The sequence below is a fragment of the Lytechinus variegatus genome, chromosome 4 (genome assembly GCF_018143015.1).
Source record: "Lytechinus variegatus isolate NC3 chromosome 4, Lvar_3.0, whole genome shotgun sequence".
Taxonomy (NCBI): Eukaryota; Metazoa; Echinodermata; class Echinoidea; order Temnopleuroida; family Toxopneustidae; genus Lytechinus; species Lytechinus variegatus.
In genome coordinates this window covers 31,557,902-31,574,714 of record NC_054743.1, presented here as the reverse complement: position 1 = coordinate 31,574,714, position 16,813 = coordinate 31,557,902, and the positions used below count along the sequence as shown (strand labels likewise).

The window sequence follows — 16,813 nt, the reverse complement described above, 5'->3', positions numbered from 1 at the left end:
GTTTTATTTCGATTTTGAAAGATTTATGTATTTCCATCATGAAAGACCAAAATAGTAGTACATGTAGGGGGACATTTGCATAGGCGGCGGAAGCGGGCGGGGGACAGGTCGCTAAAAAAATTGAGATGGGAAGGGGGATCCCCCAATTTTTTAGTTGATAACCCTTTTTTTTTTGCTTGTCAATTTTGTTTCCTGCGCCCCCCCCCTAAATTCTGGTGGACCCCCTTAAATTATTTTTTTGGGCTTCAGCCGCCAAGGGTGTCCCCCTATGGGATTTCTACCTTTGACGTAATTTCAAGTATTCCAAACAGGGTTTGATGATGATGATGGTTGCTATGAATTCTGATTTGAATTCTGAGTTCAGCAAAAGAAATTTTTCGATATCGCTAACTGTAAATATTAGCCTAAGGATGATTTTTATGATCATCTCGATAAGGCGTCAGTGCATGGTGAGAAGGGGCTGAGAAGCACTTCTAGTTTAATGCATTTTATCGCTAGAAGCCTGAACAAAAATTTTGATGCTTTGAGTGAATTCATTTCCCAATTAGATATGAAACTTTCATTTTATGGTTTCAGTGAAACATGGATACATAATACATCTTACTGTTTCAAATTGACAATTACACTATCATTCTTCTCCCTCTTATTTTCTAAAAGGGATAAATGCAAAATTTCCGTTGACCAAGGGGTTGCTAACGAGTTTAATTCATATGTTTTAACATTGTGAATGTGTTGAAGAAAAGCTTTTCTCCTGCTCATTTTATTAAATATTTGGATAATCCTGAATATCCCCTAATATCCCTCCATGTTTTTTCGTGCAACACTGAACTGAAAGTGATAAGTGATAAATGGTTTGAAAACGACAAAGAGTTGTGGATCTGATAGAATAAGCTCATTTGCTGCATGACTGGGTATTAACACCATATCGGTCTATTTCAACACAAAAATTTTACCCAACTATACACTTAAAAAAATGAAGTGCTAATTTAGCACTTAAAGTGCTTGTATAGTGACAGAACTATGAGTGCTGATTTTCTAGTTCAAATTTAAACTACAAAATCAGCACTCGTAGTGTAGTCACAATACAAGCACTGTGAGTGCTTAATTAGCACTTCGTTTTTTACAGTGATAACATGCATGTTCCCACTTTACACAATATTGGGTAAACCTTTCTTCAGAATGTATAATAAATTGTTTTGAGCCTATACTTGACTTGCTACTTGGTAACATAATTAATGTCGTATGAACATAATGAATAGACTGTGAATTACTGCATCATTCAAAATGGGCCTTTATTAAAAGACGAAACTGCAGTCAGTATGTTGCATTATTATGATTATGGCTTACAAACGATGGTCTTGTTAGGAAAAGGGGGTTTGGTGCTCTGCTCAGGAACCCAATTGCCTGGGAGGGGGAGGGGGTGGGGTTCTGCGTGTGTTAGTCACCATAGAAGGACCCCGCTGGAAATCAAGTAGGTGCGTGCCCTGCAAAAACTCTGGTGTTGATTTAACACCAGCCCGGAATCTATATTATGTCCACGCTCAGAGAAGTATTGAAACAACACCAGTTTGGAATCAAACCGATGCTTTTTTAATACTAATTGGTGTTTGATAAACACCTATCTGATGTTAGACCAAAATGAAACTGGTGTTGTTTTAACACTTCTCTGGTGTGGATATATAGATTCCGGGCTGGTGTTAAATCAACACCGGAGTTTTTGCAGTGTGCTAAAAATAGAACCGAAATCACTTTTATTTTGTATTGAAAACCTTTTTTCCCTTCAAATTTTACCTGAGCCATATCGCGTTCATTTTGGAGTGGAATTTGTTTTAGGGGGCTTGTCAAAATTTTCTTCAAACTCAGTACCCCCCCCTGTTGAAAAAAATAGTTCCCAGTGCCCTGTTACGAACCTGGCCAAACTTGAGTAGTGCGTCCTCGAAGTGGTGCTGTACATGACCTCATTTCGAATTTGCTTGAAAGTGTCATCGTTTTGCCATGTCGACAGAAATAGGTCTAAATATTGTAGGTCAATATCAGAAAAGATATCATTTAATCCAATTGGGCAGATGCAGAGTTTAGTTAAAAAAATTGTGGAAAAAATAACAATCAAACCAATTGGGCTGATTCAGAGTTAAGTTTTGTATCCGCATTCATTTATTTTATTTTCTCATTACTCTGGTGAAAAGGGTACACTAGCAAATATGCAGCTGAAAAAATATCTTCTCGTGGATACTGCATGGATTTGAAAATATGAAATGGCGATTTATTTCATTCATAATTATCTAAAAGAAGAAGCTAATTGATAATTGGCGAAACGTCGAAACAGAGAGACAATTCCCAGATGTGTTTTTTATTCAATTTCTTATATTGATCACGACTAGATAAATGAGGTTTACATCAGTTTATAAAAAAAAAACGTGAGCTAGAAGAGGATCGCCCGAGATCTACAAATTAACTGTATTTTAAAATTTGTTTTTTGGAGTGCATTTACCTGTTTACCTTAAATAAATTAAGATATTATTCTTTCCCTATCTTCTTTCTCTCTACACTGCAAAAAACTCCGGTGTTGATTTAACACCAGCCCGGAATTTATCCACACCAGAGAAGTATTGAAACAACACCAGTTTGGAATCAAACCGATGCTGTTTTAATACTAATTGATGTTTTACTAATTGGTATTAGTTTAACACCTCTACTAATACCAAAACCGCTGTTGTTTAACACTTCACTGGTGTGCATGGAAACATATAGATTCCAGGCTGGTGTTATATCAACACCGGAGTTTTTGCAGTGTATTGCGTCTTACACCCCCTCAAAATTGCCAACTTCATTGTTTTAATTTTTCACAATTTTAATGTTTAACCTTTCAAAATGCTAAAAGTTCTGGCCATGCTGAAGCAGATAGTGACATCACATAGATCGGTTTGGAGTCAGTGTCGATGCTGTGACTGTGGGCTATATATCATAATGTTAAAACGCCGGTGTTAATTTAACACCAGTCTGATATTTATACGGTCCACACCAGAGACTGTTGAAACAACACCGGTTTAGCGTTATACTAACGCCAATTTGGCATTATAGGCTAACGCCAATTTGATATTTAAGCAACGCCAATTAGTGTTAAACCAATACCGGTTTAATTCTTAACTGGTGTCCTTTCAACACCTTTCTGGTGTGGACCGAAATATACAGATACCGGGCTGGTGTTAAATCAACATCGGTTTTTTTGCATTGTGCAAGAACCATCCAATCGTTTGAAACAAAAATGTCTTGGAATGCCCCTTGAACTGGATTTCGTAAAATGAGGGGCCAATAAGTCCTAGGGACCCTTAAACTTCCATTTTATTCACTATATTCATATATTTGAGCTTTCGCCTGATATTTTTCTTTAGAAATCAAAATCATTGTATGATATTTTCTAGACTATAATGGTGACGATAAAGGACCAAGGGGCGGCGCGCCGCAGCTGGAGGTTCGTAGGGCACCGGGAGGTAGAATAATAGGCCCTAAATAAAAAGAAGAAGAAGAAGATGATTTGTCAATACCAGAAGATCCAGGGGCAGGGAACCGAGACCCCGTTGTACTGCACTGGATGATCCTGGTGGTGTATAGTTGCCCACTTGATCGATGTTTAAATTTTTTACCCCTTTTTGCGTGGTATACCACTACCTTTTTTGTCTTGCCATTCTCTCTTTTTTGTGTATGACACGTAATGGCGTCATTATTTCCAAAAATATATATATATATATATTTGGAAATAATGACGCCATTACGTGCCATACACTAAAAAGAGAGAATGGCAAGACAAAAAAGGAAGTTTTTAGGTCCCCTTATTGGCCCATCATTTACAAAATCCTGGATCGGCCCCTCCTACGATGATATTTACTTTTTACATTTGTTACATAACAATATCATGTTTGAGCCATTTTTCCACTTTTAATTTCCCCTGTGCCGCCCCGGCTTCGAAAAAAAGTTCGAAAAGAGAATAACAGTAGGGAGTACTATTATAATGACAATTGACTCATGTTTTATTCATCAGATAGTGAAACAGGAATTGGGTTGGTTGTTTTCAATTGTATGTAAACATGGAAACAAAAGACGGGCAAAAAAGTATATCATTTATACTTTTTGATAGGGTCAAAAGTCTTAGGCCTATATATATATATATATATATATATATATATCGGCCTACTGGCGTCCGAGGATATCCGCCTCCCTGCCTCGGCATAACCATGTTGGTCAGTTGGTGTAAGTCGCCAGTATATGGTTCTTACCATGAAAAATAAATCGAATAGCAACACCTGCCTATAATAAGTGCCAGCGTCTCGATAAATACCCGTTCTACAAATCTTGTGTCAATTTTGATGGCCCTGGGAAGCGGGGGGGGGGGGGGTCTGTTATTACACCATAAACAACACCCCCTCGAAATTAGATTGGTATGCTAAGTGTAGAAATCTGGTTAAAAAACACCTTCATTTTGGAGCGAAAACTTTTTTTTTTTAATGTTGCTTGTCATTTTTTTTTCTCATCGAAATTACCTGCATTTTGGAGCAAAGCTTTTTTTTGTTTGTCAATTTCCTTTTTTTCAAACCAGCGCCCTCTCTTAAAAAATCGTTCCCATGCAGGGCCCTGGTAAATTGGGTTTTAGACAATGTAAAATAACAAACATTCTGTTCATAAAGTTCACTGATGGTGTAACTGTGAAGGTGATAGGAGTGTCGGAAATAAGCTTCTTAATCCGGATGTTTTGGGGGACGCTGGTTCAACTCACGTGAACAGCAGCATTGATCAATAATATATTGATTAACTTTTTCTTTTTGCTGTCAGAATTTTTGCACGCGGAACGTGCTTACGAAAATGATGATGAATTTTTTTTGTGGGGGGGGGGGGTCGTCACTGTATTTTTTGGCGGAAATGTGCTTCCAAAGTATGATTGTTTGGATATCTATGCCTGTCAGAATTTTGACAGGAAAGTGTATGTTTAATTGGCGATTACTTCTTCTTTTTAATTTTATTTAATTTATCCGAACATTTTTGCCCCATTGGAGAGGTTTTTCAGATAAGCCACTTCTAAGTAGGCGATACCATCCAAGGGAAAACATGATTTATGTTTATTACGTTTATTTGATTTTTAAAAGTTAGTTCTATACCTAGATGAACGTTGTCAATGGGTCAACCATTCCTTGCAAGAAATGTAGTTCTTCGACTGACTGTCACAGTCTGACGAAAATTCTTAGATGGAGGTTGCATTATAATAAGTAATTCATTCCCGTTCTATACTTGCTCGCCTCTCTAACCCTTTTCTTGTCTCCCTGGGGAGCATTCCAACAGGAGTTACAAGACTCAATTGCTAGGCATACTACATAGGCCTTCACATCCTACCGCGGGTACCCATTTAACGCCTGGGTGGAGAGTGGCAAATTGTGGATTGACGCATTGCCAAAGGATGATAGGCCATGGTGGGTTTCGAACACACGACCCTCTGATTACAAGGCGAGAGTCAAAACCGCTCCACTATGTCGCTTTCACACGAAATTGAAATAAATACTTTTATAATCTTCCATGGGGAAAATAGAAAATAATTGGTAGTTGGATATCTTAAATGGCATACGCCATTTAGTTTTATAATGGGGAGTTACCAAGGGATATGTTTTGCCCCCATGTGTTTTCAGAACTCAAAATAAGTTTAAGCAGTATTAACAAGGTCATGCATCACCATCACCAACACCATATAGTGGATCATTTGTCATTATGCAGGGTAACATTTATAATACTTTCAATGTAGGCCTATACACATCCGTATTATTGTGTGTGTGGAATGTACTGTATATATTGTTAAAAGAATAGAGTGCTATTCTTTTAACATTGCTCGTGAGTGAGCAAAAATATAGGCAAATTTACACTGTGACTGTTTTTTTTATATTGTGTCCAGTAAATAATGTCATTACCCTGTTCCCTTTCATTTCCTTAAATTCGTTATTTTGGGGGTCCTGCGACTTGGGAGTTAGGTTAATGCCCAAACCCCCGATTCACAGAAGCGACAGAACAGAAATTACCGAACCACAGATTTGTACAGCCCCAGTGTCATTTGCCAAACGAATCCCTTTTAGTATTATCCTCTTTTCTCATGCAGCTAAAAACAATACTCTTATAATACGCTACAAATTTTAGACGCATTGTATAGAGTCAAACCAAATACTATTTCTGCTTAGTCAGGTTGACCTTTTTTGGTGAAAACCAGATGATGATTATTATTATCATTAAGGGACAAGGATAATAAAGTCAAGGTTGAGGATACAAATACAGGATACACACACCCCGGAGAGCATTTCATACAACAATTTTTTAAATTTTCTCTTGTAGTGGTTATATTTGCGACTGAAAACCTAACTTTTGATTGGCTGAGAGTAATATTTTGCCATTGAAGTCTTGCTGACAAAACTGTTTGCTTGTGAATCACACCTCTCTAACTGTCATTCCCTTCGCGAATACTTACCAAACATTTAGGCATGTAAACATTCTTTCTGCTTGCAACGCAATCTATTTTCATAAAAGCATTGGGTTGAACTGAACGAGTTAATAATTTTAGCCGACATCACAACATATAGTTCTCATAACATCGGTCGACTTGACCAACCGATATGGCCCAAGATCGACCACCGATTCATCGACCAATTCGTGTTGGACTATGGTGCGTCCCTCGATCAACCTCAACTGTATTGACCAAATGTCTGAGCGCTATTGACGGAATGGACGTCTATCTGGAGATCTATTCCTATGCTGCGCTACTGAGAGGTTACTATTCCACGTCGACGGGTCGTCAGCTTCCCCTCGACATCGTCGGCAACGAGGCCGTCTACGAAGAGGCTAACGACATATGGGAGAAAAATGTCGGCTACCGAATGTCGTCGAGATGGATGTCGTGAGTACAATTTTCTCCAGAATTGACGGACGACACTGTCTTTTTGTTAGGTGGAACGGAGACCGTCGAAGGTTTTGACGAAAAAAATTGTTTGGTTAGGCTCACACATGTACATAAAACATAATCTGTATCGAATTTCCTCGAATGATAGTAGCTTTTAGTTTTCTCTTCCCTCTTTTTTTTCTTAGAAGAGAATGCATCAAAATCAATTGCTAAATGTACAAGAATTATTTATTGTCTATTTTAGGATTATTATTTTCTCTCACGCTTTACTCGATGGAATTTCTTTTTGAAGTCAAAATCGTTTACCATAATTATCAAGTACTACAACCCCCTCATTTAAAAAAAATCTCTTCGCCTGCTACAACAAATCAACGGTGGAATCTCTTTCTGAATACCACTCAAAAAACTGATTGAAATGTATAGGCCTACACGAGGAGTACATCCACGGACAGTGATAAGGGAGGCAGGGGTAACCGCCTGGTAGAAGGGGGGGGGGGTGAACAAGAAAGAGATGTGAATGAAGACCATCAAAACTACTTGGAGGTCTTGGTCGTGTACATGTATTAAGTACAAAGGGGTAGGCGGTTTGCCGTCTCAATTCCCGTAATATAAAACCGTTTACATAATGCAGTGTTGTATTTTCTTGTCCTGTTACTTTTAATTGTGTTTGATTAATTTTCGTTTTTATGTACTCATGCTTTTATGGCGAATGAAATAGATAAACTTGAAACTCGATGAAAAAATAAAAATACCTTTGAGTTTATCCCTCGTGAAGAACGGGCGGCACCATGGAGATGAAAGGGACGAACGCCCCCATGATTTAGTAGAGCATGGGGGAAATGGGAAGAAAAAAAATTGGTCGTGTAACTGTATAGTTTTTATTCAACGACAAATAAATATGAGGTTACGACTAAGTTGCCTTGTCTCACCCGCTTCGCGTGCCCCAGTGGTACCCTTTTTAAATGATATAGCCAAGCGAGACCAAATTAAGTCTCTGCGAATGGTGACGTAAATAGGGTTTATTTAGTCAGACTAAGCCTCATGAATATGGCTACAGTATATAGCATAATTTTTGACGCATCGTTCAGCTTGACTGGTGTGGTGTGATCGGTTAGATGATGCGCTTATGTAAGTTCACATGCAGTCAAGACTATTGACGCAGGTTTGGGTCTCGCCTTAAACAATTTAATGGAATGCTTTAAAGGTATTTTTTAATTAAAACTTGAGGCAAGAATACAAGTCCAAGATTTGTACTATGATTCAAAACTTCCAAAACAGATTTCTGGACTCGCTTGGATACGAGAAAAAAAGCGCCACCCCTAGTTTGTAGAGGCCCTTGGGTTTGAAGATCGCCAAACTGAGAGCCAAGCAGATGGATGCAGACATGGGAATATGTTAGACATCAATCAAAATGTTGAGTTTATAAACTCTATGTTACTATGCCTCCGTGTAGGAAAGAAAAATTTGATACGTAGAATAACCAAAAAAATGCACCCCAGAAATTTGAAATCTACATACATGAAGAAAGTTCTTGAACAATCCTTGTCTAAACAGTCAACACTCTGTCCGAACATAATTTATAGGCCTTTAATAGCAAGGCTCATTTGGTCACGAGGATGTCACTGCTCTCCTTTTTTCCCTTTAAGTTTATCGTTACTGGGGACTATCTGTGGACATTTAAGAATGGATTGTTATACGCTATAATACGGGTTCTTGATTAATTCGCAATCTATTTTTTTTAACTCTCTCTAGATATCATACCATCAAGGAAGATCTGGAAAATGCCAACGGTGACTACATTCTACTCAAGGAGATGGCATCAAATCCAATCGATCCCCAGTGCCTTCCCGGAGGATACAAATACACATTCCTCATCCGGGATCCGACTCGGGTTTACACTTCGGCTAGGAAGATAGCCGGGTCGAAGTATGCCGAAGTCGGCATGATATCCTCCGAAGCCGACTTCGATTTGATCCGAGATGACCCGATCGATAATCAACCAATGAAATGGTACGAAAACCAGCATCGGCTTTGGAAGTACGTAAAAGAGAACATCGATCCGAACCCGATTGTTCTCGATGCATCCGATATCCTAACCCGACCAGGACCGACAATCCGGGCATTCTGCACCGCCGTCGGATTCCCCTACTGCGATAAACTTCTTCAGTTAAAACCGACGAGTGAAATCCCAAACAATTTTGTCACAGCGGGTAAAAACGTCTTCAAGGAGATGTTTATGTATTATGAGAGAGCTTTTACAAGCACGCGTTTCGTGCCAGATGGACTTGGATCTGTACCACGTGAAAGGTTGCCTGATGATGTCATCAAATGTGTTGATCATTCGATGCCATTCTATGAGGAAATGTTTCAGAGCAAACTATGTGTTTTGTAAATTTTGTTTTGCATCATCGTCATCATCATCATCATCATCATCATCATCATCTTCTCCATAATCATCAATATCCAAGTCGTCGTCGTCATCATCATCATCATCATCATTATCGTCCTCCTTCTCTTCATCACCAGCGTCATGATCATCACCATCATGATGATCAGTATCATAACTATAGTCATTTCACCTGTTGACCAATATGGTAAAATTATTAGATGTAAACCAATCTTTAAAAAGATTACAAATGCAGTGAAGTCTCTCTTTAATAAGTCCGTATGGAGAAGAACAAGACACGTAGCCTTTACATCATCCCTGATAGGGATAATACATTTTGTTACCTCGAAGTTTATCTCACCGAATACTACTACTACTACTACTACTTCTACTACTACTACTACTACTACTACTACTACTACTAACTATTATTTTATTTACTCAGGGTATATAGCCACAGTTTCGGGACAAGTCCACCCCAAGAAAAAGTTATTCTGAATATAGAGAAAAAAATCTAACAAGCTTAACACTGGAAATTTGATCAAAATCGGATGTAGAATAAGAAAGTTATGACATTTTAAAGTTTCGCTTAATTTCACAAAACAGTTATATGCACATCCTGGTCGATATGCGAAATGAGGGAACTGATTGTCATCCACTCACTATTTCTTTTGTATTTTATTCCATGAAATATGAAACATTCTACCCCCGTTGTCCTGTGAAACAAAGTTTTATTCCTCTCTAAACATGTTGAATTACCATTGTTTTAACATTATGGTTCGTTCAAGTTGGTCCTTATTGTCAAATCTTAAAAAAATGAAATACTGTGTAATTCAAACAAAATACGAAAGGAATAGTGAGGGATTGACACAATCGCGACTCTCTCAATTGCATGTAAGTGAGTTGTGCATATAACTATTTTATGAAAAAAGCGAAACTTTTAAATGTCCTCCTAACTTTTTTTTATTTTACATTCGATTTTGATAAAAATATTCAGTGTTATTCTTGTTTTGTTTTTCTCTATCGAATCAATATGTTTCTGGGGTGGACTTTAACTTCATCATGCTCTTCATAAACTAGCGTCCCTGCATAACATAATAGGGCGTTTTCGCACTCTGGCGCAGGACGTTTCCAAGAACAAAGAAAATGTATTGTAAATTGCCCTTCATGACAATGAGCAACCAAGAAGTCTTTGTCGAAAACTGGTGAACCAAAACAGCCGTTTCACCCTGGAGTCTGCATGGACAGACGACATATTTGCAGTTTTTCATCAGATCCGAAACGTAGGACTAAACTGCTGTTTCGGTTCACAATTCACGACATAGACCACTTGGCTGTTCATTGTCATTTGACGGGCATTCTAATAATTTGCCTTGTTCTTGAATTCGTCCTGCGTCGCAGTGCGAACACTCGCTATTATGTTATTATAACCTTTCTCCAATATAAATGATGAACGCCTAGCAAGACTTTATGCAGAAGGTTCCAATTTTAAAAGTATTTGGTATGACTCGACCAGGGAACGAAACCGTTCATGAGGCGGCGCGCTCTACCACTGAGCCACCATGCCCGGTGGCGTAAAATTGTGTAATTTGTATATCAATACTTTTTAATTTTCAGAGATTACAATTATGCAGCGTAATGACTGTTCAAAGCGTATTTTATGTTCTGAACAGATGGAAACTAATGAACAATGTGGCGCAACGACATCTCAAACTTAGGATCGATCAAGGGCAGCGGAACGTACACAGCAAAAACTGTGGTGTTAACCGGTGTACATAAAGGACCACACCAGTTATTTTACACCGGTGTTAAATTGGTGGTGTTAGTTTTACACCCATAGGTGTTATTACAACACCTTTGGTTGTTACATTTACACTCTTTGGTGTTATGTTCAATCTCTAGGGTGTAATTTTAACACCTCAGGGTGTGGTCCTCTATTAACACCAATTGGTGTCAGTTTAAACACTACAGTTTTTACAGTGTATTTTCGTTTAGGGGGGCAAAAAAAGCGGCACTTATATTTCAAAATGGCATCTTGGTGCAAACGTATTTTTTCACCATGAGATAATCATCTGCGTGAAGTAGTTGTGTGTTTTGTATTAATCAAGTTGAGTAAAGCCTAAGCGATTTCTGATTGATATGATAGGCCTATACATTTAGGGGTTTTTTTCCGAGAGCGAGCGGTTTGGAGAAAAATTCAAAGCTTAATAGGTCAATTATGGCGCTAATTACTGTTTAAAGGGCACCCTAGCGAGTTGTTGCGAGAGCTGATCGCTAGCTCAAACTTTTGGACATTTCATGTAATTAGACATGACAATTTAACATTCGGAGCATTTTTTATCATGAAAAAGACGTGAATATAACTCAAGAAATGACGCGAGCTGAATTTTTTTATGTACTGACCAGGAAAGGAACATGATAAGGACTGTATTTAGTGATTGAAGAATAGGATACTTATCTTACCGATCAAATAATGTGAGCGCGAAGCGCGAGCTGAAAATTTGTGATATTCCAACCTGAAAAATGGACATTCTAAGCATTTTTGTAACCTAGAACAGAATGAGTACCTTACTTAACAATAATTGATGTGAGCCAAATATTTTATGATCTTCTAGCCTAAATGTATTGTTCTACTACAAAAAAGTATTTGATTTTGAAAAAGGTCATTTTTCCCTGGAATTTTAATCTATTTTTTTTCATTTTTTTTCTATTTTATTACTATTATTATTACTAATTTATTAATTAATTAATTTTTTTTTTTTTTGGGGGGGGGGTGACCCCCAACCCCCCTGTTTGGCCGCCCCTTGGATACAGTCATCTACGAACTTAAACCTCTGGGTATGTACACTGCCTGTGATTTTTTTTACTACGAACTTAAATCCCCCAGGTATAAAAGACTGCCTGTGATTTTCTTTATTACGAGCTTAAATCCCCAGGTAAACTTTTAATTAAGCTACAGATTTTAAACTGAATTAAGTCACCATCAAGTCTTTTTAAAACGATCCCCTGATCTCAAAAAGGTTACCTCTATGTTGGGAGCATGGTTAGAGCATGGACCCCAGGCTGGTAAGAGTTACTCCAATCACAGCAATCTGCGACTCTAGAATTGCGCCATCTGTCAATGATAACCAGCATACTCCACAGTAGTATGCTGTATTTTTTTCATTATCGACAGTGGTGAACAAAATAATCACCCCTGTTTAACAGAATTGTACGGTGCCCCTAATTTGACATAGACTTTTAACTCTTTACCCCGTTTTACAAACTATAGTTCCCTGGGCTTACTAACGGTGGATTAAAAACCAATGGAGCGTATTAGCAGCAAATCGAGGAAATTTGTTGGTAAATCAAGGAAACAAGCTAGGAAAAAATCAGATATCGAGTTACAATTCTCACGTCTCTGGTTTTGCATGTTTTACTTCCTCTAATAACTTTTGTGCGCAGACTACGCGAATAGTTAAAGGGGGAAATTCACCCTGACAAAACGTTTATTGTAAAAGTAGCAAAGAAAATAAAAAAAAAATATTGCCGAAGGTTTGAGAAAATTCCATCAAAGAATAGAAATGTTATTAGAATTTTAATCATTTGATTTGTGACGTCATAATGCGAGCAGCATTAGTGATTGCAATATTCAAATGCTTATAATTTTGTCCGATTTTCCTCAAACTTTCTTTGTTCTTACTCTTTGAATTTTCTGTTTCGACACAAGCCTACTTATGCCAAAGGTTTATTTAATGGATTTTCCTCAAACCTTCACCAACATTTTTCATCATTTTTTCAGCTATTTTTACAACAAACTTCCTCTTTAAAGCGAGCTTTAAAAGGTATCACACCCGGCTCTCGACTCATTTACTGACATATTGCCATTGAATGAAAAAAAGAAGAAAATCTGGAAGTTTACAACAGGCATGAGGAGAAAATGTTGACGAGGTATGATATGTCGGATCCTGTTTATATTACTTCAAAATGTCATATACTTTAATCCCAATTTTAATATAATTCTCATATACTAAAATATGAATAACAAATACCTTATGAAGCATTTGCTGCACAAAAATCACAAAGTTTGGAGGGGGGTGGGCGTCGGGTGATACTCTGGCACGTAATTTCAGTCATCACTGGATTATTTGTGCATAATTTTTTTTCAAAATTGTATTGTTTTTATATTCGGTATATTTAAACTAGTAATGAAAATTATTGGGATTTTTTGTTTTAAATTTGTGTATACCTTTTTTTGTGTATATAATATAAATATATTTGAATTTCATATAGGGGATTAGCCCTGATACATAGGCCTTTTATGGTAACTGCATTCAATAGTTGCTTTTATTTATTGTGCTATTACTTGTCTTTAATTGCTATCTTTTTTATTGGATTGTCTTTTGCCCTTTATAATGTTATTTTTAGATATTGCTTTACCATGTCCATGTATGCTTTCTGGGTGTAAATGAAATATCACAATGGGGTTATGAATATACGCAAAATTACTTGGATTATGTTGGGGATAATCATGTATATCATGTGTATAATGTACACTATACAGAACGATAAAACCACAAGAGACAACATTGCATACATACAATGTAAAAACTGTGGTGTTAAAATTGACACCAATTGGTGTTAATAGAGGACCACATCCTGAGGTGTTAAAATCAAACCATAGAGATTGAACATAACACCAAAGAGTGTAAATGTAACAACCATATGTGTTGTAATAACACCTATAGGTGTAAAACTAACACCACCAATTTAACACCGGTGTAAAATAACTGTGGCTGGTGTGGTCCTCTATGTACACCGGTTAACACCACAGTTTTTGCTGTGTACAACTGGAACAATATCTTGAGTTCTACAATGCACCATGATCTATCGAAAGAATGTGATACTCCAAATAAAAAGAAAATGAATTTCAGTTTTTTTTTCGCTTCCTTTATTTTTGTTCTATTATTCAAAGACATATAATTACCATGGGCGGATCACAAAATAGCCGAATTAAAATAAATCGAAAATAAATTGAAAACAAAACAGAAAGAATCATATGTGTAGCTTTGAAAAGAAAAATGTTAGTCCTTAATTGTTGACATTGCCATTATAATGCCGATAATATACATCATAATTAAACACACTTCATAATTAAATACCACGAAATTAAATTATAAATCTATATACATCATCATTAAACACCACGAAATTGAATACTGTAGAACAGCCCCCAACAAGGCGTAAATCTCAACATAACAGTGTGTAGACGGATAGGGATGCGGAACTGGTATGAAAGTTGGCTTGTGTTGGTGGGGGGGGGGTGTAAAAAAATCATAATCGCTAATTTTAAAGAATGATTCTGATTGGTCCCCAGTCAATCTACTAAGCAAAATGCACATGCAACGATGATCTTGATAGGCCATTTCATTTAGCGATCAATCGCTTGCCTTTGTGCTATATGGGCCCCTGATGGTAGTTTTAAAACGTGGACTTTGGACATGAGAGTTGCGGGAAGGGGGGGGGGGGTGTCAGCAAAATCACAAAGGAATTATTCTTATCTATTAATAATTGTTGCAAAGTGTCCACAACTAAGTTTTGTATATCTTAAAAAAAACTTCCTTCTCTTGAATTTACGATCATTAATTTAAACACCATATGGAGTCGTCGTCGTAATCATGTCCCTTGGAATAGAATATAAAAACTGTATTTCCTTCTGATTTTATTGAGGCCCATCTGAACATAATCAAATCATGGCCCTGTATAAAAAATGAAATATACAATCAATTATGCAACCAAGTGTTACAATGTGGTAAACTATATGAAGGCTACAATTAGTTGTAAATGAATCATTGGATTCATTGGGACGTCAAAGCCTTTATACTTTAGGTTCCTGTTTTCTATTTCAACTTGAACATAATGACATCAGTGAATTGTGAAAGCCTAATATCAATATTATATTGTAGCAGATTAACTAATAAGCATACCTGCAAGTCTATGGCTAACCACACAACAAGCTGAAATCATTAATTTTGTAGCCAGTAGTACTATCTTTTAAGTTACCGGACCCAAATTGAAACCAAATTTGATTACATCGAGTCTCTATAATCAATAATTAACACACGTCGGTTATATATATATATATGATGCGATCCAAACAAGTACTTAAGAGGGTGGTTCCTCTTTATGTTTAAATTGCGGTAAAATGAGCTCATACAGTGTTAGTATATAATTAACTCAACAAATCCTCCATGAAATAAAAGCGGTTTTTATTATCTCGATGTTAACTTATCTTCCTACTCGAGAATATAATATTGACTTTCTGCATATTGTTCAGAAATGTAAACTGATGTAGGCATTCCTATTAAATTCAGAAATTTATATATTCAATAAATATATATATAAAAATATACACGATTATTGCCATGAGGGTAATTAAATACACGATGCATGAGGATAATTAAATTATTGAAAATCTGGTAGGCATACACTGTAAATTCCAACAATGCCAACAATTAAGTAACAATAAAAATCTTAAAAGATTTAATTGACCGTCTTCATAGGCAACTAAACATCTATCCTTTTCCTTATAGCATATACTTTAAAGTAACAGAACTACGATTTATGAACTTTTGAATCTGTTTAAGATTCGTTAGTTAGAATGCAACACTGAAAGGTCGGGGTGGGGTTCTTTTTTTTATTTGGCAACCAGTCAATTTGACTATTTTCGCTATCATAAATATTGTATTATTCACGTTGTTTTCTTTGAAAAAAAATCTATATAAAGTAAAATTAAAATATTTCTTTCTCATTCTTTTTCTCTTCTTTTTTTTCTATTTATTTTTTATTATTATGTTTTATTCTTAAGGTATGATATTTAAAGTCGAGTAGGTGTGTCTCAAAGATTAAAACCAGGGCTTTTGCTCAAAATATGTTAGACATATAGGCCTACTAGTATGCAAGTGAACCTAGGATGGAGATTACAGAGAAAAGAAATGAGGAAAATCACAGCTACAATCCTACACCCGTACCGGAGTATGGGGATACGTCTGTCTAATGAGATATATCTCCTTGGTCTGTTCCGTTGATGTGAACATCAACGCCAGTGAAGTCTCGATCTTTCCCGGAGACAAGACGCCTTTAAATCCTACCTACTTTGGGAGACAAGCCCTTGTAGGATGTAAAGTGATTTTTGGTGAGTTGGGGGGAAAAAATTAATACACGGTCGCGTCTTTCATAGACGACCTTCCGCAAAACTTTATGATAAATTATTAGATGACCAATGAAGTTATGTCGAAATTTGCAATATATTTGTCAGCTGCTTTATCATTATTAATATAGTAGATATAACTATAATATATTCCTAAGACGCTCAAAGGTACACGTAGTCGTATATTGAAACACTTTCTTGTAGTACTGCACTTGAACGCCTCAAATAGGCTATAGACGTGCAGGCCATTCATGCAATCGCTGCCGCTATAGTAGGTTTTTGCTCAGCTGTTTCTGGAATACAAGTTAATACA

General features: G+C 36.8%; 1 protein-coding gene across 1 annotated transcript; it reads left to right on the top strand.

Moving 5' to 3' along the window:
* Positions 1-6,454: 6,454 nt before the first annotated feature.
* Positions 6,455-9,354, top strand: LOC121412652. Its single transcript, XM_041605429.1, has 2 exons — positions 6,455-6,922; positions 8,678-9,354. Exons 1-2 carry the CDS (start codon positions 6,642-6,644, stop codon positions 9,315-9,317), a joined length of 921 nt encoding a protein of 306 aa, XP_041461363.1. The 5' UTR covers positions 6,455-6,641; the 3' UTR covers positions 9,318-9,354.
* The last annotated feature ends 7,459 nt before the right edge of the window (positions 9,355-16,813 follow it).